The sequence below is a fragment of the Perca flavescens genome, chromosome 12 (genome assembly GCF_004354835.1).
Source record: "Perca flavescens isolate YP-PL-M2 chromosome 12, PFLA_1.0, whole genome shotgun sequence".
Lineage (NCBI taxonomy): Eukaryota > Metazoa > Chordata > Actinopteri > Perciformes > Percidae > Perca > Perca flavescens.
Genome location: NC_041342.1, coordinates 1,676,422 through 1,699,733, shown reverse-complemented (window position 1 = coordinate 1,699,733; position 23,312 = coordinate 1,676,422). Strand labels below are relative to the sequence as shown.

Here is a 23,312-nt window from a genome sequence, read left to right as displayed (position 1 = left end):
ACCCCGCGGTGTGAAGCGTTGACGATGCTACGTGTAGCTACAGTATCACGTTCTCGATTTTTGTGCCACGTCGCAGCGATTCAGCAAGCCAATCACAACCCACCTCAGAAAAATGACATCACGACACATTTGAAATTAAAAAGTGAAGTCAAATCGGACGGTTGAACATTTTGACTTGCAATTTTGTACATGTTGAGGGTCAGTGCCTGGGCCTGTAGGTGATTACCATTAAATGTGCAAACTGCTGTAGATATTGCTGATGACATCCTTTGACCCTTTATAAGCACAAAACACAGTCCTAGCGATTTGCTTTTTCCGAGGCAGCGTTCTTCACCTGTTAGTCCGTTTGGCTGGAAAACATCTGAACACAGGCCCATTTTACAAGATGCCAGATCTAATCTGCCTACAGCTTTGATACAATGACTGTGATTAGCTCGGGGAAAATGAGCCCCTTGTTGACAACTAAGAGGCGGGAGAAGTCTCTGGGAAATCATAGGAATAATAACAATACCATACCTGCATATTAAACTGGAAGCATGCAACACAGCAAAAACAACAAAACACAGTTGTTAATAAGAGGAGCTGAATGGGTTAGTGCGTGGGAGAGCTCCGATGGCGAGGCGAGGATCATTTCACTCCCACAAAAGAGAATTATGTAAATCAGGATGCAGGGTTGAAATGAGATTTTCACAAACAAACCTGGATTACAGTACAGAACCTGCTGGTCTACCTTCAACGTACGCATTATGTAGAGAAAGGGAGGAGGGAGCTGATTTACCCAGGGTACCTTTGAAGGCAACATCTAGTTTCAGACAAGCTGAGCATTATTGTTTCTTCATACTTTTGGCCATCATCCTTCCTACTGGTTATAATTGTGGTGTGTGTGTGTGTGTGTGTGTGAAAGGTGTGTCAGCAGGTATTTGTTGGGTTACCATACAGATGTTTTTTTTTTATGTTTGTGTTTTTAATGTTATCTGCTGATTGTGGGAGTAGACGATGCAATCATTTTTTTCTGTGTGAAGAGACAATAAAGTTGTATCTCATCTTATCTTGAGCATGAGTCAGTTGGATACAATGATGGCCAAAACTACAAAAGAGGACAGGATTTGTGTTAACACAGAATTCATTTTTAGGGTTATGCAGGCGTGGTGACACACACACACACACACACACACACACACACACACACACACACACACACACACGGGTTTCATTTCAAATCTCGATCCATTTAAAAAAAAGCAGTCATCCAGGAAATGTCAATAAAAAACATCCGCACAAATAGGAACGATTCAACCTTCAGTAGTGCAACTATGAATGTTCAGATCAGACGTAGGGCTGGGCGATATGGAGACAATCAGATATCACGATATGCTTGACCAAATCCATCCATGTCCATAGTGCGACGATATTGTCGGGTTGACTATTGATGCTCTCACAAAATAATTTTTTACAGTGAGATTTTAGATAAGTAATCATCAGTAATGTGGAAAAACTGTTTCAAGTAACATTATACAATATATGCAATTCTTCAAATGATATTCCCTCAAAATGTTTCACGACAGATTTTCTAAGACTTTGATTAGTATGTGCTTGTTATTATCTTTTTTGACGTTATTGTCCGTCACAATATATGATTTCATCACGATATGATTCCATTGGAAGACGATATATTATCATATTGGTAATTTTTATAATAAATCTGCTTGAATGTTCAGCAATGTGATCAGCAGGTTTCCAGCAGGGCTGCGAGGACCCAGAGAGGCAGAAAGGGGCCTCTTGAGGAGCTGAGCCAGGACTGAAGGACTTACTCTAGTGACCTGACAGGGTTGTGGTCCATGCACGAGTCGGCCCGGCCAACCGGCTCGATCCTGCCGTTTTCTTCTTCTCTGGCCTCGTCCTCCTGGAACAAAGCACAGACAGGCAGAGGAAGAGTGAGACAGCTTCAGAGAGTGTTCTCCCTGTTCTTCACCGCTACGTTCATTAAACAACAAGACTTGGCTTTGACGCTGAGTCATGACCTTTGCTGCGTGCCGTAGCCTCTTTCACATTACAAGAGATATCCCCAACCTTCAAAATCTCAAGTTGCTTTTAGGCGTGGGCCGGTTTAAAGAATCACCGTTTCAAAACCTCTAAACTTATTTTTTTTTTTTGTCAAAGACAGAAAGTGTACTTTAGAAACCCCTCAGCCTGTCAGTGTGCACGGTGTTTGGTAACACTTTATAATAACCACTGCTAATAAATGGCTAATTGATAGTTAAGTTTATTTTATTGTTAACTAACAATGAAATGACAATTAAAGTTTACCAATTATTAGTTATGTTACAAGTTGTGTTTTTTGAACAGTTTATTCTTGCTCACATCATATTATTGTTTATGATTAAGAAATGTTTTGTAAAATGTCAAACATTATTTGGAAAGCTATTATAAAATTGCATCTGATGAGTAGAATTCCCTGTTAATGGTTAATTAGTACTTTTTAAAGGGGCGATAGAATGCAAAACCGATTTTACCTTGTCATAGTTGAATAACGACAGTTTGGAGGGTAACTAGGACATACATAGAAGCTCTAAATCCCATTGACACCTCTTTCCTCCGCAAATCTCACAATTTGAAATTGCTGCTCAAAATGGGCGAAACTCAACAAAGCTAAAAGTTGACGTCAACTTCTCAAATCCTCCTCATTTGGCTCTACCTTACGGTGGCCGAGAAGGGTCACAACACATACAAACGCCACAACAACTACATATTCAGAAAACACATACAAATTCAGAAAACAACTTCGTCGATTTCACATCACGTATGCTGCAAATATTCACAGCACGAGTAAATAGGGAAACGAACTGCAAGCTGCAAAGACGACAACGGAAATGTTTCCAGGGGGGCCATAATCAGTGACGGACCCGCATCCATCCGGGGTGCAAAATTGTTCTTTAGTATCTTTAGTGTGTCGTACATGTGTTATCACCGTTAATGTTTTACATCAATGTAATGCTTAACGCTTCAATGCTGGTACAAATTGCTATAGTAATTAGGTAGATACACCCGAGCTAACGTTAAGCTATCGTTAACAGTAGGCTGTTAGCTAGCTAGGTTGCTGTCTTTTTGTACCATTTGCGTTTTTAAAGTTTGTCCGGTGGCATTTTCATCTCTTTTATATAACGTTAGCCGAGATTTAGAAATGTGTGTTTATCAGTTGTAGCTGCATGATTTAAGGTAACGCTGCACCTTATTTACTTCACTATCAACGTTACATGAAGGCTAAAATATATGAGTAGTATCCCATGTAACAAGTATAACGTTGCATATAACGTTACGTTATGGAATTCATAATGGTAAACATATTTTTCTTGTTTGCTGTCTTTTAACAGGGACAAACGGAGGTGGTCGCTGATGATGGGAAAGCAAAAGACAAGCAGGGAGGCAGAGGCCAAAGAGAGATGTTGAATAGCTAGATTATTTGCCATTCTGAAAATAAATGCATTAACTTAACTGGTTTGTCTTTGTCATTTCGTTTTTGGGTGTGTATATAATATAAACGTTTTTCAATTTCTATTTCTAACTGAATAATTATATTCAGATGGTACCTGTTTCAATAACTTGTAAGGTATATAAGCTCTAAAAAGACATTAACGAAACGTGTATCTTTATTATAACATTTATTCAAACATTACTATACTGTACACAAGTATATTCAACATGAAGCGGCGACCAGACTCAGTAGCTGATGATGGGGTTGCTTCAAGACTGCAGACAGAAGGAGAAAGCTTTAGGTTAGTCCAGTAGTTATCCAACCTGTCCTGGTAAGATTAGAATTGTATCACAAATATATTTAAGCATACTGCATATCATACTGCCTGTGGTAGCTGGTAGTGTTTACCTTGTAGATGCTGATCATATTTTGCACTGCATTTGTTTGAAAGCTAAAAGCTACTGGACAATGGGCTAATGTTACATACATTTAGTAAACTATCAGCTAATATATACTTCTACTGTAAGGATAATGCAATTAAGATTAATGCAATTGCACACATGAACTCTCACAATTTTTTTTTAATTTACTGACATGGGATAAATAAGAGAAAACGACTATTGCTTACATTAAAGCCTAACAGTGTCGGTAACGTTACCTACCTTAGCACGTTGCGGCAAAGTTGCCGACAGATTATTCTCCTCCTGCAAGCAGACTGACGCTGATTCATATTCTTCATTTCAACAAAAACATTGAACAGCACAGTTCACAGTTCCACATCCATGTCGTCCAGTGTTTTGAAATGCAGCGCGGAAGTGAAGGTGGCGAAACACTTTCAATGACGCAAGCACGAAATGACGTGCACTTGCTAGCCTGTTCCAATGTACATGTTGTCCGAATGCTCAGGAGGAGTCTGACCTAGCCCTCTGAAGGAGGCGAGATAGTAAGAAGACAACCAGATGGATGCGGGTCCGTCACTGATTATGGCCCCCCTGGAAACATTTCCGTTGTCGTCTTTGCAGCTTGCAGTTCGTTTCCCTATTTACTCGTGCTGTGAATATTTGCAGCGTACGTGATGTGAAATCGACGAAGTTGTTTTCTGAATTTGTATGTTTTCTGAATATGTAGTTGTTGTGGCGTTTGTATGTGTTTTCTGAATATGTAGTTGTTGTGGCGTTTGTATGTGTTTTCTGAATATGTAGTTGTTGTGGCGTTTGCATGTGTTTTGCTGAATTTGGAGGTGTTTTCTGAATATGCAGTTGTTGTGGCGTTTGTATGTGTTGTGACCCTTCTCGGCCACCGTACTACCTTCTATCTTTGTAACGCCCCAAAATGTACATACTAGGACACTAACTGATCTGAGGTCAGTCTTCTGAATAGGTCGGGCAGATCTCAGAAATTGTTCATCTGCTGTTTTACCACTAAATTCACTTCTGAGACTTTTTTATGCGAGAAATCAACTATGTAGAGGTCAAATATGGGCCGTTTAGGGAGCTGTGATATACATGTCGTGACGAAATTCAAACTGTAAATATACAATAGTTATGCCGAAAGTGTAGCAACGATCTTTTCCCATATGATTAAATGGGACACATAGCCTAGCTAGCAGCTCCTCCTAAGGAGATCCCTAAAATTCTCAAAAATGCATTCAATTGAAATCGGACACAATTGTTAGCTTTATAAGACCTTGGGGTAGCTGTAATATAAGTGGCGTGACAAAATTCTAACTGTAAATATACTCTAGTTATGCCGGCAACTGGCAGCCGGCCAGCTCCGCAGACACCCGAGCACCGGTAGGAAGTAACCGATAAAACGGTGACATTCACTGGGTATGGAGGTTGCTGCTTTCTCGTCAGACTGTGTGGAGCTCCTAAAGTCCAACACGTCTTACCAAATTTGCAATTAGCCATCAATTTTCGTGAAATGGCCCATATTTGAGCTCTATATAGTAGATTTCTCGCATAAAAAAGTCTCAGAAGTGAATTTAATAACAAAACAGTAGACAAACAATGTATAACTTTGCAGTGTCTGAAATATGAGACCTGTCTCGTCTCCAATGTGTTTCTATGTGGTTCTCTCAAACCAATCAGCGCGCAGCTCATCTAAATATTCATGAGCATACCATATTTGGAAGAAAAGCTCTTGTTACAAATAGGGCCATATTCACAGGGTAGTTATGGGCCCATAAAATAGCATTCGGGCAATTTTCAGCCCAACCAATGTTATTATTTATTACTATTAGGAGACCTTAAGGAACAGTGTGAAATACCCTATATAATCATTCTATCACCCCTTTAAAGCATCTTTAAACATTATTATTTATTATTAACTTATTTTATATGACACTAAACTAATGATAAAATGACATAAATGATAATATTACTAATAATTAGTAAACATTCATAATAATAATAATAATAATAATAACAATACTAATAATGTATACTTTATTAATCCCGCAAGGGGAAATTACAATGTTTTCACTCTGTTATTATTACACACAGGCTCTGCTCAGTACCTCTACATGCACTAATGGAGAGATGTCAGAGTGAGGGAACTGCCCATGGAAAGGCGCCCCGAGCAGTTGGGGGTTCGGTGCCTTGCCTTAGAGCACCTTGGCAGTCCCCAGGAGGTGAACTGGCACCTCTCCAGCTACCAGTCCACCACCATACTTTGGTCCGTATGAGGGACTTTATCAGTTGGTTAACAGTAAAGCAACGATGAACTAAAGTTTCATTAACTACCAATTTACTATTTATTAGTGATGATATAAAGTGTTACTAATACATTTCAAAGCTGTAACTGCAATACCTCAATACGGTGAAAGCGTGATGTTTTTGCTGAAGGTTATCACAGCGGCCCATGCCTGGTACCTTTCAGCAGCTAACGAGTAGGCTGAGCTGCTGAGCTGAAGAAGCCAAGACGAGCAGATGGGTGGAGGCCTTCCACAGGTGTTAAAAACACACGCCCTTTAGAAAGGATTCTGTATTCAAAACTGACACATGCCTTTGTTCTCCTCTTGTATCAACTGTGGTTGACAAACGCTTGCTCTGTTTGACTGAGACTTCTGATACGTACACACAAACGCACACTTGCACTCAGACCGGAGACACTGAGAGCAAGAGAAAGGGAAACGAGAAGCAAAGAAAGACGGTCATTAAAATTGCAGGGCGACACCGGAGAGGAGAGACAGAACAGCAGCAGCGCGAGCATCCTCGGCAACCGGCCGCCTCATCAGTATGAAAATGAGCCTGCCATTACCGTGGCTGCCGTACGGTTGCCATGACACTTTGGGTGTCTGGAGGATGGACAGCTACAGGGCAGCGTGTGAGTGTGTGCATGTGTGAGAAGCAGTGTGCAAGGACTTGTGACTGCCGTCTTTCAGTTTAGAAGTTGTCCTCTGCAGCTTAAAGTGCAGACTGTCACCACGGAAACACAACATCAACAAGTCTCACGGGCAGCTTTCTTTTACAATACACTCTCCTTAATCAACTGTCAGCAACGTTTTAACGCTGACAACAAAGAGATACTTTCATAGGTCCCGACTTATCTACGCTACAAGGGGAGTTTACCGAGTCTTTACCAAGAAAAGGGTTTTGTCTGGCAGGTCATCGTCGTCCTCATCCCGCTGGCATAGCCAGGGGGAGGAGGAGAGCTGAGCAGCGCTAAGTGTAGCGGCATGGCGTCTGCTCCCGCTGTCTGCATAGTGAGAGAGCGGTGCAGCTCCGCGAGGAGCGGTGACCTGGTGTGTGCTTGTGTGGGGAACATCCGTCATATTATCAGCGTAATGTTCAGCGGGAACAAGGGCTGCTAGGTTGAGGGGAAACTGCTCTTTAGAAAGACTTGAGTGGCCCTTAAAAGGGCCGTTGTGTTTCCGATTTTCAACCGTGGAGGGACAGACGTTCAAAACATGTGTTCTGCCATATGGTGGAAGCCTAGGATTTATTTACTAGTGCTCTATGGATTTATTTACTACTGCTGTATGGATTTATTTACTAGTGCTTTGTGTTAAATGTATGAAGGAGCCATACAAGAAGACACAATCACACACATTCTAAAGGCCAAAGAAGCCTGATAAAGACAGCAGACAGAGACACAATAACAACACATCGAATACCATTCAATATTCATCAGGAGACGAGGAAGTGAGGACGGGGGGAGAGGAGGGGGCATCAGAGAGGGAGAGGAGTCGCTATCTGAGGAAGAGCAAATGAGATTGCCATTCATCACGGTACATGCAGGCATCTTACAGAAGCTTTATTTCAATACGCAGCATCTATATATATATATCTGAGAAATCTGGCTGCAAAGAGACGGTGTGTGTGTGTGTGTGTGTGTGTGTGTGTGTGTGTGTGTGTGTGTGTGTGTGTGTGTGTGTGTGTCAGCGTGCGGGAAAAACAAAGCAGAGAGGTGAATCAAGCGATGGATACAGAAGTCAAATTAGAGAAACAAAGCGAGACACAATCAGAAATAGAAACGCCTCGACATCATTCTACGGTATATTCATTTCTAGTGGCTGCCATGGGTCAATATATCCAATCAACCCTGGAACTATTTCATTACAATAGGCCAATGAGAAAACTTCTACAGCTTCCATCTAATGCAGGGCTTTGGTTTTTCTCCACTGCCCACACACCCTGTTGCTTCTTGTCCAAAGACAGATGGACATGACAACGGAAGCGTGGGGCAAACAATCGGTTACACTTTACTTGAAGGTCTCTAATAAGAGTGACATGACACTGTCATGAACGTGTCATTAACATTATAAACAAGTCATAAACGTTTATGACATAACGGTTCTTTTATTAAGTGTCATTCGGTTTTTGTCATGACAAGTTATGGTTGGGGTTAGGGTTCATGTGTCATGACAGTGTCATGTGTTCATGACAGTAGAGCTGGGCAATATATCTATTTATATCAATATCGTGATATGAGACTAGATATAGTCTTAGATTTTGGATATTGGAATATGGTGATATGACATAAGTGGTGTCTTTTCCTGTTCTAAAGGCTGCATTACAGTAAAGTGATGTACTTTTCTGAACTTACCAGACTGTTGTAACTGTTCTATTATTTGCCTTTACCCACTTAGACATTATATCTACATTACTGATGATTATGTATCTAAAATCTCAACATTACAATATCGTTGCAGTATTGATATCGAGGCATTTGGTTAAAAATATCGTGATATTTGATTTTCTCTATATTGCCCAGCCCTACATGACAGTGTCATGTCACTCTTATGTAGATACCTTCAAGTAAAGTGTTACCAAACAATCTAGACTACCCGTGTAGTACAGAGTTTCTACAGATTTTACCATGTCAAATCTAAGACTTTTTTAAGACTTTTTAAATTTTAAGAACTACAGTATATCACAACATTGAAAAACAAAGTCAGATGTCAGAGTCAGGAGAAATCGTCTGAAACAATTCCCCGATTTCGTCATTGGCATTATAGGACTGGTGTGTAGATTGGCTGAAATATAAGCTGCATGTTGGTCTCATTTGTTATGATAATACAGCAAATTATATTTGGACTAGCAACAGTAAACACCACAGACGAAAAAAAACAAAAACTGCAGGAACATTTCAATGAGCATTGGAGGTAGCGTTAACACCTGTTTAAAATTATTTAAGACCTAGAACACAATACTTGTTAAATAAATGTTAATTTTAGACTTTTTAAGACCCTGAGGAAATCCTGTAGTAGTAGTACGATCTTCATCGGCAGATGGAGTTCCTAGTAGTCATGAAATTGCTTCTGTTTCTGAGCACTTTTGGGACTTCTTATCCATGTTGGCCCCAAAAAGTGCTCTGGAGATCTGGCAGCCATCACGGTCTGAGCATGAGTCATTTAGATAAAATGATGGGCAAACCCACAAGAGAGGACCGGAGTTGTATTAACACAGAATTTAGTTTTAGGGTGATGCAGGCGTGGTGACACACACTCATGGGAATCATTTCAAATCTCTATCCATTTGAAAAAAACAATCATCCAGAAATGTCAAAACATTTGCATAAATACGAATGATTCAATCTTCAATTGTGCAACTAAGAATTTTCAGATTAGAGTCATTTTTAGAGAGGAGGTGTTACTTTTACTTTTTCCCACTTTTGGGGGGAAAAAAGCTTTAAAAAGTTACGTGTAAAGAAAAAAAAAAAGGAAAAAAGTTTTTAAAGGGAATACTGAGCAGCATGGTCGGTCGCGTTGTTGGAAAGAGATATGATGGAAAGCTTGAGAACAGCTACCAAACGGGTGCTGTGGTGAGAAACTGCTGTTTTAAAGGACGAGAATAAAGTTTGAACGTCAGCTGATGGAAGTCATTTTGCAATCTAAATTTCATTCTTTCCACTACCTGCTATTATACAGGTTTCAGGTCAATCTGCTCTGGTACAAAGACACTGGAAAAGGAATCTTGCTTTGTAAAATCTTTTTTTTTAAATAAACAGAAAAAAAAACACTATGTGGAGCTGTATGAGCTGTATGTGAAAAGAGGGACATCCGGCGGAATTTCCAGCGGCAACGGAGCAAACCCGAAAATGAAGCGCTGATATAGACTAACGTGACGTGACGCATGCTTGCTGCTCCTTTTGCTATTTTTATTTTTTTTTCTATGTACAAAGTAGTTTCCCCACATAAGAACAATATTATATAACATAATAAAAAACAATGTGGTATCCGCTGCAAAGAAAATCATACTGGCTTCTTCCCAGCCATTAGCAACAACTGGCGTAGAGTTGAGCCGTCTGATTGACACATGGACCAATCAACCCCCTCCGTGGGTCCAGAAGGAGACACTCAGAAAGGCTTCGCCACACTTTCCCAACCACGTCGCCCATTCCTGTTGCTGGGAGTGGGCCAGCCGAGCACAGAGATAGATCGCCACATTAATAATTCATGCTGAGTCGGAGGGTTAATGGCCAGCAGGCAGACAGGCAGGTAGGAGGACGAGCGGCCGATGTGTTTTCCAGCCGAGTCATTGTTTGTTTCCTGGATGTGGAGAAGGAGAGGCTGGCCCGGGGGCTCATTAAAGATTAATGGGAGAATCCATTGGGGCCTGTCCTTTCTATCTCGGAGACTAAATGAAGTGGTCTGCGCCTAGTGTGTATGTGTGTATGTATGGGAGAGACAGTGAGTGGAGTAATGCTGCACTTTAATGAAGTGCTGCCCACTCCACTTCCCTGCCACTTTGACCACTCCGTCACATACAAACTGATTCAGACACACAGGCAGGGATGGAGATTAACCCAGTCCAAGAGGTCCAAGGGCATTTTCACACATCTTCTTAAAATGTACCTTTCTAAGGTATTTGCATATAAGTGATCCCAATGTATTTCATATCAAAATGTTCAGAACAAACTCAGCTTTCCATATAGTGAGGCCCAATAATTTCCTAGAGCAATGTGTGAAGAGATAATTTGGATAATTTGGTTTGATTTTTGAAATTCCTCAAATCTCTTTTGAAAACAAACTTTAACTTATGACGTGTTGTACCAATTGTTTTGGTGCTTGAAATTAATTTTCCAAAGTCTTAGGTTATATATGATTAAAAGAGTAAATAAATGTCTGAAATTAATAATTTTTTTAAGTAATATCGCTGAGGGTTAAATCTCTTAATAATCTTCAGGGACAAGACTAAATGCAATCATTGTGATGCTGAATACATCTTAAATGTTGCATAAACAGTGTACAACAGTACATATAATATTTAGTCATGTATGGCAATGTATCTAAATCTATAACCTATAACTTCTTTGAAACAGCATAACAATTTTAAAATGCAAATCTGTTAAAATATTATCAATTGCTTCTCCAAAATGTTATATTATGAAAGGTTTTTGATCGTTGAGGTTAATGTTGAAGTTGCTCATCTTTAGATTGACAAGCTCCTTGAGAGACTTAATGGGATGGGAGTTAAACTGATGCAACGGTGAGAAAGTTGACACATAAAGTGATGCGTCTCTCCCATCATGTTGAATTTCATACCAACAAATCCCCACCTTAGGCTGAGTGGTATCACACTTTTGAAGTTTATCAAATGTTTAGCTGGTTTAGGTGTTCATCTTCACTGGGTTTACCCTGAAGATGGCTTTCAGCTTCACGAGGGAGGAAGTTTAACATCTTCCCAGACAGGCTGATAACAGACATCTTGTCCTACTTGCCATTTAGGTAGGTCTTTGTATGTTTTGATCAGATTGCCAGTCTTGTTTACTTATTCTTTGATTCAGATTAAACCAGACTATTTCAAGTTTTAGACTATTTTAGGTTGCTTGTGTTTAGCCAATGTCAAACTGGGCTTCTTAAGAGAAACCCTTAAAAATAAATTATATTCCTCAAAATAACCTGCCAATAGCCATTGGTATCAAAACAGCACATGTTCATTTAAAAATACTGAGACGCACACACACACACACACACACACACACACACACACACACACAACTGTTAACTGGTTTCTGTGCCCTCTCCAGCAGAGCTCCATATATATCCACGGCCGGATCAACCACTGAACCTATACTGTATATTAGCCTTGACCTCTGACCTCTAACCTGAATCCCACTACACACCATCTGAGTTTGAAACAGAGAGAGAGATGAAAGATGAAGTTCTGCTAATATTCCACACCATCTTCACACTGAAATGTCTGTTAGGAGTCACTGCTGTACACGTGCTTCTGAAGTTCACCACAGGTCTTCAAGTCAAGTAAACTTTATTATCCCCGAATGGGACAATTCTTTCTACAGCTAGCAGAGAAGACAACAGTCATAACATAACATACATTCATATTCTATATTCCAACGGAACACAAGCTATTAGTGAGACCAATGGTAAAAGGAACAAATGAGCTCTTTAATCTCTTGTTCTTATATCTTGGTAGCTGCGACTAGATGGCAGCAGCCTGTATTCATGGGACAAAGGGTGACTAGGGTCAGCAGTATAGCTTTGGCCTTCCTCGTGGCTCTGACCCTATGTTAAAGGGATAACTCTTCAAAATAAATCTTCTTCACACCGTTTAGTCGATTATTTTTCAAGATGAGGGACCCAAACCAGCAGATTAAAAGAGAAAGCTAAAAACAGACTTGATAAAACCAGAATAAATAGTTTTCCTAAAAGATGTATAAACATTAAAACGTCTTAGCTTCCGATAAAAGTACATTCACTTCTGGGATTCCATTTTTTCAGATCCCTGTACTACAACATATGATTGACACCACCAAAATTACACACAAAGACAAGAACTCAGATTTACTTTAGAAAGAAAAAAAAAAAGCAGGACAAAGATTTTAAAATAAAAACAGTGAAAAGAAATAAAAACCTACAAATAGCTTCTGGGCCAGTGGGTCTGCGACTCATTTGAGGTAGAGGAAATAAAAGAAAATCTGATCAAGTTCTACGCACGCACGCACACACGCACACACACACAAACACAGAGTGTGCTCACAGACGGCCAATCCTCAGATTTCCACCCAAACACTCGCTGAAGGCACTCAGAAGCTTCAATGCAGCCCGCCTCAATGGTCACGGACATATTTCACGGTGTGAGGGGAAGTCATCATCAAACATCACTGCCCCTAACCTTCTACGTCTGACTTCCTGGGTCAGTCAGAAGAACTGGAGGTCTAGTGTTTTCAAAGTTTTAGATGAGGCAACTTTGCCATTTCTTAGGATCAGATAAACCTGATGCCCCTGATAACGTTGCTGATGCAGAGCACAACCGAGTCCCATCTGTCACGACACACAGACGTTTGATAAATGCCAACGCTCGGCTCCGTGCGAGACCACAATGCATCATTAAAAGCAAGCTTTCAATTACAGATCCCCGCGCTAATTCAATTAGTCTCCTCTGAAGACACTCTGATAATGGGATCCGGACGGGCCGACGGCATCGTCAATAACTCGAGGATTCATTGAACAGAGAGGACGGTATCGGAGTTTATATCATGCCGGCTGCTGGTTGGGCCGCTACACAACGAGAGGGGGATCCTGCATGTTTGTGTGTGTATGCTGTGTTTGGTTTTGTGGTAGGGGAAGGTAGGAAATGGGGAGAAAATAGGAAGAAAGTGCTTGTGTCTGGATGTATGTAACTTTAGTGGAGAGGTTATTATCTATGTGCATTGCTGTCATTGTAAGCCTGTGTCATTTTCTCAACTCCTTATTAAGGCTGGGTATCATTCAAAAATATTCAATACCGGTACAGATATACCAATATCATGACTTTGTTAACGGTTCCTAAACGATACTTTTTTTGATACCAATTTCATAAAAAAAAACACAACATGGCACATATTAACATCTTTTTACTCATTGTGAGCCCTGTCTTTATGTAACGAGTTCTTCCTGCGTGTCTCTACGACGTGTAACATTAGACAGCCAATCACAGCCATTATTAGATCTTGGTAGAAGCATGCTGCGTGCTGATTGGCTCACTGACACTAATGAGATTAAATCTCCATGGTAATTTAGGTGCTTCTGCTTTTGTGAAACTGAGTCAAGGTTCTATTGAGCCAGGATTACTAGGAAATCCCGTAATAATCCCGTATCCTGCTTTTGTGAAATAGCCCTCTGGTCTCCCCTGGGTGAAAGTCCTGGGTTTGCTCCTGTCACCTTTTACCATTATTTCCAAGTGCAACATTTTTTTAAGAATATATCAATACAGGGATTTCCCTGCCATTATAAGGTTCAGCCATGTTGGGCAGCACTTTAGCCCAAATAATGTCACTAAAAGACTTTTCCCAGATCTAATGATTGTAGTTGGACTTGTTTAGCAAGTTTTGTCTTTTTGAGTGTTATCTATTTATTATCTGCTCTAGCTTTTCCTACATTTTAGACACACATATGGCGATAATAATGGTCCAAAATGATGTGAAAAAGAGACGCAAAACCACCACAAAGAGACAACAAATGACCACAGAGACCCAAAACACACACACACACACACACACACACACACACACACACACACACACACACAGAGAGAGAATAAGGATCGCACGGTGACCGGCGTGGAGAAATGCACGTCCGGTATGAATGGCCAGGCACGAGATCAGACACGAATCTACGCGTCGCGCCTATTCACGGCGCGTTTTCGCTGTTATCACCCAACCACACTGTCAAAATGTGTAATGCTCTTGTGAGAGATGAGAGAAAAATCCTCACAGCCAAAATCTGATGGAAAACCTTCCAAGAAGAGGGGAAGCTGTTATTTATAGCAGCAGATTGTGTTCAACTAACACATATGGGTGTAATGTTCATATGTCCACATACCTCTGCCCTTCAGTCATGCTCGGCCAAATAAAGTTAGGGGGAGCTATTATCCAGACATGCAGAAACTTTTTTCCCCCCCATACAGAATGACTCCACGTGCACTGTATGTGCAGCACTGCATCTGTGTACATCACTAAACTACCAGAGGCAGTAGCAATAACAGCGGGAACAAAATGAGACTTCCAGCACTTCCTAAATTACCACGGTGCTGCTGTAGCGATCCACTTAATTCAACAGCAATTTCTGCAATCCAATTCAATCAAAGCGGATGGGGGTTTGTGGAGGGGTTCCACCACCACCGCGGTGAAATATGCACCACAATTTTCTCAGAAATATTAGACAATGGAGGCTCATCAGGAATCAGAGTCATTTTCAAAACTGACATTTTAGGAGCTGACGTCCCCTGAGAGCTTAGTCAGTGTCACTGGAAATGGAATTGCAGAACGTGTGAATGATACTTGTTTTTCCACTTGTGAAAAGGTGCGTTTGATTCAGCACACTGAAGAAGGGCACAGCAGGATGATTCCTTTTCCATATTTAATGAATATACATTACCGGTCAAAAGTTTTAGAACACCCCAATTTTTCCAGGTTTTTATTGAAATTCATGCAGTTCAAGGTCTTATTGTACTCTGAAATGAAAGAATAGAACAAATGACCAATTTAAGTTAAAAAAGAAATCATGGAATCAATTTATAAACCAAAATGTATTCTACATTTTTGACTCATGAAAGTAGCCCCCTTTGGCAGATATAACAGCTGAACACACTCGTGGCATTCTTTCTACAATGGAAATCAAATATTCTTCAGAAAGTTCTTTGTGTGGCCCTTGTAGGTTGCTTTGCTTTCACTTTTCTGTCCAGTTCATCCCAAACCAGCTCAATGGGGTTTAAGTCTGGGGACTGTGCTGGCCACTCCATGTTTTTAAGCTTACCATCTTGTTCTTTTTTCCTAAGGTAGTTCTGGCATAGCTTGGACTTATGTTTTGGGTCATTATCTTGCTGTAGGATGAACCCCTGACCAACTAGGCGCATACCAGAGGGTACTGCATAGCGCTGCAAAATGCTGTGGTAGCCGTTTTGGTTCAGGGTGCATTTCACTCTGTACAAATCACCGACCCTGGATCCAGCAAAACAGCCCCAGACCATCACGCTTCCTCCTCCATCCTTTCACCTACTCAAAAGCGTACAAAAATTCTGCGTGATGAACCGAAGATTTCAAATTTTGATTCATCAGTCCATAGCACCTTCTTCCAGTCTTCAGTAGTCCATTGACGATGTTTCTTGGCCCAGGCAAGCCTCTTTTTCTTATTCTGACGTCTTAGCAATGGCTTTCTTGCTGCAACTCGACCTATCAAACCTGCAGCTCCAAGTCTTCTCTTTCCAGTTGAAACTGAGACTTCTTATTACGACCACTATTAAGCTGTGCTTGAAGCTGTTGTCCTGTGAGCCGCCTATCACACAAGCTGTTGACTCTCAGAAACTTGTCTTCTGATTCTGTTGTGGCTTTGGGTCTGCCAGACCTCTTCCTGTCAGAGTTCCCCCCAGTTTCTAATTGCCTTTTGATGGTGAAGAATACTGTACTCACTGACACCTTGACTTTCTTCGCAATTTCTCTGTAGGAAAAACCAACATTCTTAAGTGTTATGATGGTCTGTCTCTCTTCCATTGTTATTTGCCTTTTTCCCACCATTTTTATAGCAACATACTACTTCCTGCAGTACAATATTATTCAAATAATGCTCACGAGGGTATGGTACCACAGTGTGTTCCAACAATACTTTTATACAAACAGAGGGGGTTGTAGTGATGTGGTTGAAGTGGTTGAAGTAATCCAGACCAGTTGGAACACCTGTGGGAATTGGTAGCACCAACTTCCAAAGCTTGATCAACCTCCATTGCTGCAGAACAGCTTTACTTTGTTAACCCATTTCTTGTTCCCTGAAAAAGGCCTTGTTGTAAAATACTGAAATGTACATTATTTTTCAGTTTTGGGTAACCTTACTTTTTTTTTTTTAACCTCAGGCAGTTCACCACTTACCTTTGTACCATTTCAAGCTATTCATTGGACTTGAACTGCTAAAATGTCAATACAAAACAAATAATTGGGGGTGTTCTAAAACTTTTGACCGGTAGTGTATATTGTAGGTAAAAAAATATACTCTGATTAGTGAGAAGTGTCTCCGCAACTATTTCTCCTGAGAGCACAGGAGAGATGGAGTGAGTGATGGGACAGAGAAATGAAAGACTAGAGAGAAAAGAGGAAAGGTAGACCGAGAGAGAGAGAGGGACTGACTCAAAGAGAATGACATGAGAGGCAGACAGCGAGACAGACAGAGACGCATTACACAGAGGAAGAGAAAGCCATGACAAGGCTCGCTCAAAGGAAGACAAATGACACGAGCAAACTTCTCCGATGGAAGCCTGAGGGGATTCACTGAGCTTCTGACACCGTTTTGGCTGTCACAGCAAAAGAAAAGGGTGCAAAAAGTGTTTGAGTTTGTTCATTTTCATTCACTTTAACAAAAAATACTTTTTTCTTTAAAATATTCCATCAGTTACACATTTCCTACAATATCACGGAGGCCAAAAAGTTGTTTTTTTCCCCTAAAAGATTGCATCTGACGTATCGTTGCTGTGGGCAGAAACCTTGAATGTGCATATTTCATCATTTAAAGTTGTCCCATAAACCAATTCTATTGTTCGCTCTTAACATCTGTCTGTGCAGGGTTTTGCCAATGTTTAAACAGTGACGAGGTGATTTTGTCCGACTTCGTTTGAGGAAAAATGGCTTACTAAAATGTTTACAAATTAGCCTTTTTTTCATTTTCTGAAAAACATTGGTTTTGGACATAAGTTTTGACCAGACAGTGAGGATATCTATATTATTTGGATGGACAATTGTGATTCACAGCCTCTAAACTTCTTATGAGGCAGAAATTCACCTAAAACAAAACCTGTGTTTACGCCCTTGCCCGGCCCTCTGAGGCTGTCTGGCAGTGGATGATTTATTTAGACAGTAATCAGCCAGAGTGGGGCTCAACGTTGTTGTAGGCCTGAATCCAACACACACGGACACAATTACCTGGAGTTGGCTCTCCTGACAATGTCAAACATGACACAGGTGGAGGGAGAGTGTGTGAGGACAGGACAGTGTGTGGGGTGTAAGTCAGATGGAAAGGAGGAGGGAGACGGAACTGTGTGTCTTCCCGAATGGATCTCTCACACACACACACACACACACACACACACACACACACACACACACACACACACACACACACACTTAAATATAAATCATAGAGATTGCCACTTTAAAGAAAAGTCAAGAAGCATGTGTACACATACATGCTGTATAAAAACACTATTACACTGTAAGCATATGCACCAAAACAAGTCTTCATGGCCATGTACAGTAAGTGCAACACACACACAAACGCACACATGCACGCACACACGCACGCACGCACGCACGCACGCACAATATCTTGAAAAGGAAGTCAGGGAGGAGGATGTGGAGGTTTTTGTACAGTGGGGGAAATAAGTATTTGACCCCTTGCTGATTTTGCAGGTTTGCTCACTTACAAAGAATGCAAAAATCTACAATTTTAATCATATGTACATTCTAACAGTGAAAGACAGAATCCCAAAGAAAATTCCAGAAAATCACATCATATGAATTTATTAAAATTGATAACCATCTGATGAGGAAAAACAAGTATTTGACCCCCTGGACAAACAGCATGTTAATATTTTGTAGAAAAGCCATTATTGGCCAGCACAGATGTCAAACGGTTTTTATAGTTGGTGACAAGGTTTGTGCACATTTCGGCAGGGATGTTGGCCCACCTCCCTGCAGACAGCCTCCAAATCATTCAGGTTCCGAGGTTGTCGCCTGGCAACTCGAATTTTAAGCTCCCTCCAAAGATTTTCAATCGATTCAGGTCTGGAGACTGGCTAGGCCACTCCAGAACCTTGATGTGCTTCTTCTTCAGCCACTCTTTTGTTGCTTTGGCGGTGTGCTTAGGGTCGTTGTCGTGCTGAAACACCCATCCTCGACCCATCTTCAGCTCTCTCACTGAGGGAAGGAGATGTCGGTCCAGAATTCCACGATACATGGCCCCGTCCATCCTCCCCTCAATACGATGGAGTTGTCCCGTCCCCCTGGCTGAAAAGCACCCCCAAAGCATGATGTTGCCACCACCATGCTTGACGGTGGGGATGGTGTTCTTTGGGTTGTACTCTGTGTTCTTTGCCCTCCAAACACAACAAGTTGAAAAGTTCTATTTTGGTCTCATCTGACCACATCACCTTCTTCCAGGCCTCTTCTGAGTCGTCCAGGTGGTGAATGGCGAACTTCATGCGGGCCTGTACATGTTTCTTCTTGAGCAGGGGGACCTTGCGTGCGCTGCAGGATTTCAACCCATGACGGCGTAGTGTGTTACCAACCGTTTCTTTTGTAACTGTGGTCCCAGCTGCCTTCAGTTGATTCATCAGTTCCCCCTTGTGGTTTTGGGATGATTCCTCACCGTTCGCATGATCAGGGACACCCCACGAGGCAAGATCTTGTGTGGAGGCCCAGACCGAGGAGGTTGGCGGTGGTGTGGTGCTTCTTCCATTTCCTGATAACTGCACCGACAGTTGATCTTTTCTCTCAAGTTGCTTTCCGATTCTCTTGTAGCCCATCCCAGCCTTGTGCAGATCAACAATCTTGTCCCTGATGTCCGTAGAAAGCTCTTTGGTCTTGCCCATGGTGGTGAAGTTGGATGCTGGTTGTTTGGGTGTTGACAGGTGTCTTTTATACAGGTAACGAGGTGAGGCAGGTGTATTTGATGTAGATAATTGGTTTCGGATTGGGGCTGTGTCTTAAAGAAAGACTAACTGGCTTGTAGGAGCCAGAATACTTGCTGTTTGTCCAGGGGGTCAAATACTTTTTTTTTTTTTTTTTTTGTGATTTTCTGGAATTTTCTTTGGGATTCTGTCTTTCACTGTTAGAATGTACATATGATTAAAATTGTAGATTTTTGCATTCTTTGTAAGTGGGCAAACCTGCAAAATCAGCAAGGGGTCAAATACTTATTTCCCCCACTGTAACACAGTTAAAATCATTAAACACTTACTGTGTTGGTATATTTCTAGCAAGGTAAGCAGAAATGTTTCCCCACAGCCACCTGTAGACACCGGTGTTGGCTGGAGTGTTGGGAACATGTGGGATGTTTCTGTGCAATTTTTTTTTTTGTTCAATGAGCATATCAACACCAGCCAAATAAAGCAGTTATCACAAATCAATCCCAGGGCTGTCTGAACTAAAAGATTGAAATAGTGACTAATTACTTCATTGTAGGGCTGGGCGATATGGAGAAAATCAAACATCACTATGTTTTTTAACCAATACCTCGATATCAATATTGCGGCGAAATTGTTTGACTATTGGTGCTTTCACAAAATATCAACACAATGAGATTTTAGATAAATAATCACCAATAATGTGGATACAATGACTAGGTGGGTAAAAACAAATAAGAGAGCAGCTACAACAGTCTGGTCAGAAAATGACATCACTTGACTGTAATGCAGCCTTTAAAACCAGGAAAAGACAACACTTATGCGATATTACGATACCCCAAATCTTAGACAATAGATATCATCTCAATATTGATATAATATCGATATATTGCCCAGCTGTACTTCACTGTGTTAGATGATCAACCTGGTACTCATTTAGGCGCCACACTGATGGGCTAAGGCAAAGACACAAACAGCATTCCAAACTATGTGACACTTAAATTCTGGGAAGCATAAAACAAAACAAATGAGTCATCTTTGCAGACCTTTGTGTGTTTTCGTCAGATGTATGGGGACAATGCTGTAGGTCTAAACTGAGTGGTGCAGTCAATGTATGCCCTGAACACAGAGGTGTTCGGGGTGAGCGGCGGCTCGTCACACAGCTTGTTACATGATGCACCGTTTACAGACAGGACACCCGAGATGGGCTTTAACAGACAAAGCCGACCAAACAGCCCCTCTGAGAGGGCGGAAGCTGTGGAGAATGGTTGCAGCACGCACGCACACATATGTAAGTTAACATTTTGCAGTATAGCATTTTTCCCAGCAGTGGCTTTCTCATTACCTCGGTTCAGTTTGTTTGTCTGTTTGATGGTTTGTCTGTCAGCAGAAGACAGAAGAATTACTGGCCCAGTTGTTACGAAACTTGGTGAAATGGTGTAGCATGGGCCGAGGAAGAACCCACTGCACTCTGAATCTCCCCGTAGGAAATCAATGGAACATCATTGAATCAGTTTTACCGCCTATAATGTGTAAATCTAGCATTATAATCAATGCAAGTTCAAGGCTTTAGGACGATCCAAATACAAAATTGAAAATTGAATCATCACACAAAATGAATAATTTCTTGTATGTCAAGAGTAAAAGATTTGTTTTAACAATAACCCATCTGCAAACCGATACATGGTTGCCAGTGCTTTGAGTCAACGTTGGGGGGTTCAGGTGTGCCTCTGATCCTGTCCCAGATACAGGGACATATCTCACTGTTTTTCCATTTGCAGGATTTCATTGTCAGAGCACAGCGGGCCTTCCTAATCAGCTCTATCCCTCTTCTGTCAGATCCCTCAGATTCTCCTCTGATAACAGCTGACACCTGCTGTTGTCATCCTTCGTCTCCGGCTTTGATCGTTTTATGGACCTTTTGATAAACTCCCCCGCAAAACACTCTCGTCTCCACTCTCATCTCCTTTCACCAGCCATGTCTCCATGTCTTGTTCCTTCTCTCTGCGCTAATGATAAACCAGTGGAGTGCAGCAGCTATACAAAACTCAGATTCTAATCTTTGATTTCTATACTGGATGTGTCTCTAACCTTTCCTGCAGGGCTGGATTCCATTTGATTCTTCACCATACATGGGCGCCGATTGGATTTGCAGTGTGATTTGCATTTATTGCCATTCTAGAAGTATTGGGATTTGATAGTATGGAGTATTGGGATTTTCTTTTCCTTCTTTAACAAAAACAAAAGTTGAATAATACACTTCGAGAGACAATATATCATTTCTAAAAACTGATTGTTATCTAAAAGGAATGCACATCACACGTCAGTCAGTCAGTCTGACGTTTATTTCGTTTGTAAAGAAGAACTTAACATGGATTTTCTGCATTTTTTCTGCAATGGATACAATGTAGTCTCCGTCGGCGGGACCGTAGAAACTATTTAGGTGAATCATTGGTGAAAAGAAAATAAATAAAAATAAATAAATCACGATTCTAGGAAAAAATAATTGATTTGAACAATAATTGCAAAAACTGTATCACAATTTTTGATTTTTCTCCCCACCCCTACTTTCTTGTAACTCAAGTGGTGGATTAAGTTTGAGAAAGAGCTACCATCTGTTCAACCTGAGCAGGTCTATTTTAGGTTAGTCTAAATCGACCATGTTCCACTTCCAGGATTGCTCTGGTACAGCTAGAAATTCCGCTGAATGTCCGTCCCCTTCCTTTGTGTTGGTGTTCTAACCTCCGGTGGATTTGTGAGGACTATGGTTAACTGCTCCTCAGATCTCTGCAGGGTAAATCCAGACAGCTAGCTAGACTATCTGTCCAATCAGAGCTTTCTGGTGCACATTTTTCTCCCATCCCGAAATGCTGTGTGGACTAGCCAGACCCTCCTCCGCGGCGCTGTGGAGGAGGGTCTGGCAATGCAAGACTAATCCCCAGCCCTACTTCCCTATACCTCAAGCAGTGGATTAGGTCTGAGAAAGAGCTACCATCTGTTCAACCTGATCAGGTCTATTTTAGGTGTAATTAGATCTCGGTAGCAGGTGATGAACAGCAAACGATGTGCGTGTGTGTGTGTGCCAGCAGGTGGCACCCTGAGGTGGATATCTCCTCGGGGGGAAACTGCAGAGGCTCGAGAGGAGAGGCGTCTTTCATCTTCCCTCCATCTCTCTATCCCTGCTCCCTCACCCTGTCCCTCCCAGCTGGAAGGGATCTGGGCTCCCACAGCTCTCCGTCATATTAAAACCAAAAGATCAAAGGCGCTGAGGAGCGCAGGAGAACAGCAGCGAGAGGGAGAGAGATAGAGAGAAACCAGAGGAATAGAAATAAAGGAGGTGACGTCAAGAGCAAAGAGAAGAAAAAAAAAGGATCGATAGTGAGAGATGGGAGTACAATGGAGAGGAAAGGACAGGCAGCGAGTTAGATGGAAAACATTTGATATGACTTATGATGTGTGCATCGAGAAAGGCTGAAGGCTGAGTTTACACCAAACTTCTAAAAAGGTTGTTTTTACTTTTTTAAATAAAGAATAATTATGTGCAATCAACTGTGGGTGGGTCTCCATCCACGTATTTTTATGTGCATTTCAAATTTGCGCATAAGAAACCTGAAAAAAAAAAATCTCTAACTATTGCAAACATGTTTTTAGGCCTGTAAAAATTATTACATAATTGTCTAATTGTCAATTTTCTTTTTTACATAATCACAGTTTCTTTGTTTAACCGCAATTAATTGCTAACATTAGCTACGGTCTTAAGGCATATGAGTGGTAATTGTTATTATAAT

The 23,312-nt window shown here is 41.2% G+C and overlaps 1 protein-coding gene across 8 annotated transcripts in view; it reads right to left on the bottom strand.

The window, feature by feature from the left end:
• Nucleotides 1-23,312, bottom strand: part of pard3ab (par-3 family cell polarity regulator alpha, b) — a 334,540-nt gene that overhangs the window by 171,051 nt on the left and 140,177 nt on the right. For all 8 annotated transcript variants that reach the window (XM_028593795.1, XM_028593803.1, XM_028593796.1 and 5 more), the window contains exon 6: nt 1,812-1,903. In XM_028593795.1, the coding sequence (XP_028449596.1) occupies nt 1,812-1,903 (92 nt within the window). The remainder of the gene's footprint in view (nt 1-1,811; nt 1,904-23,312) is intronic.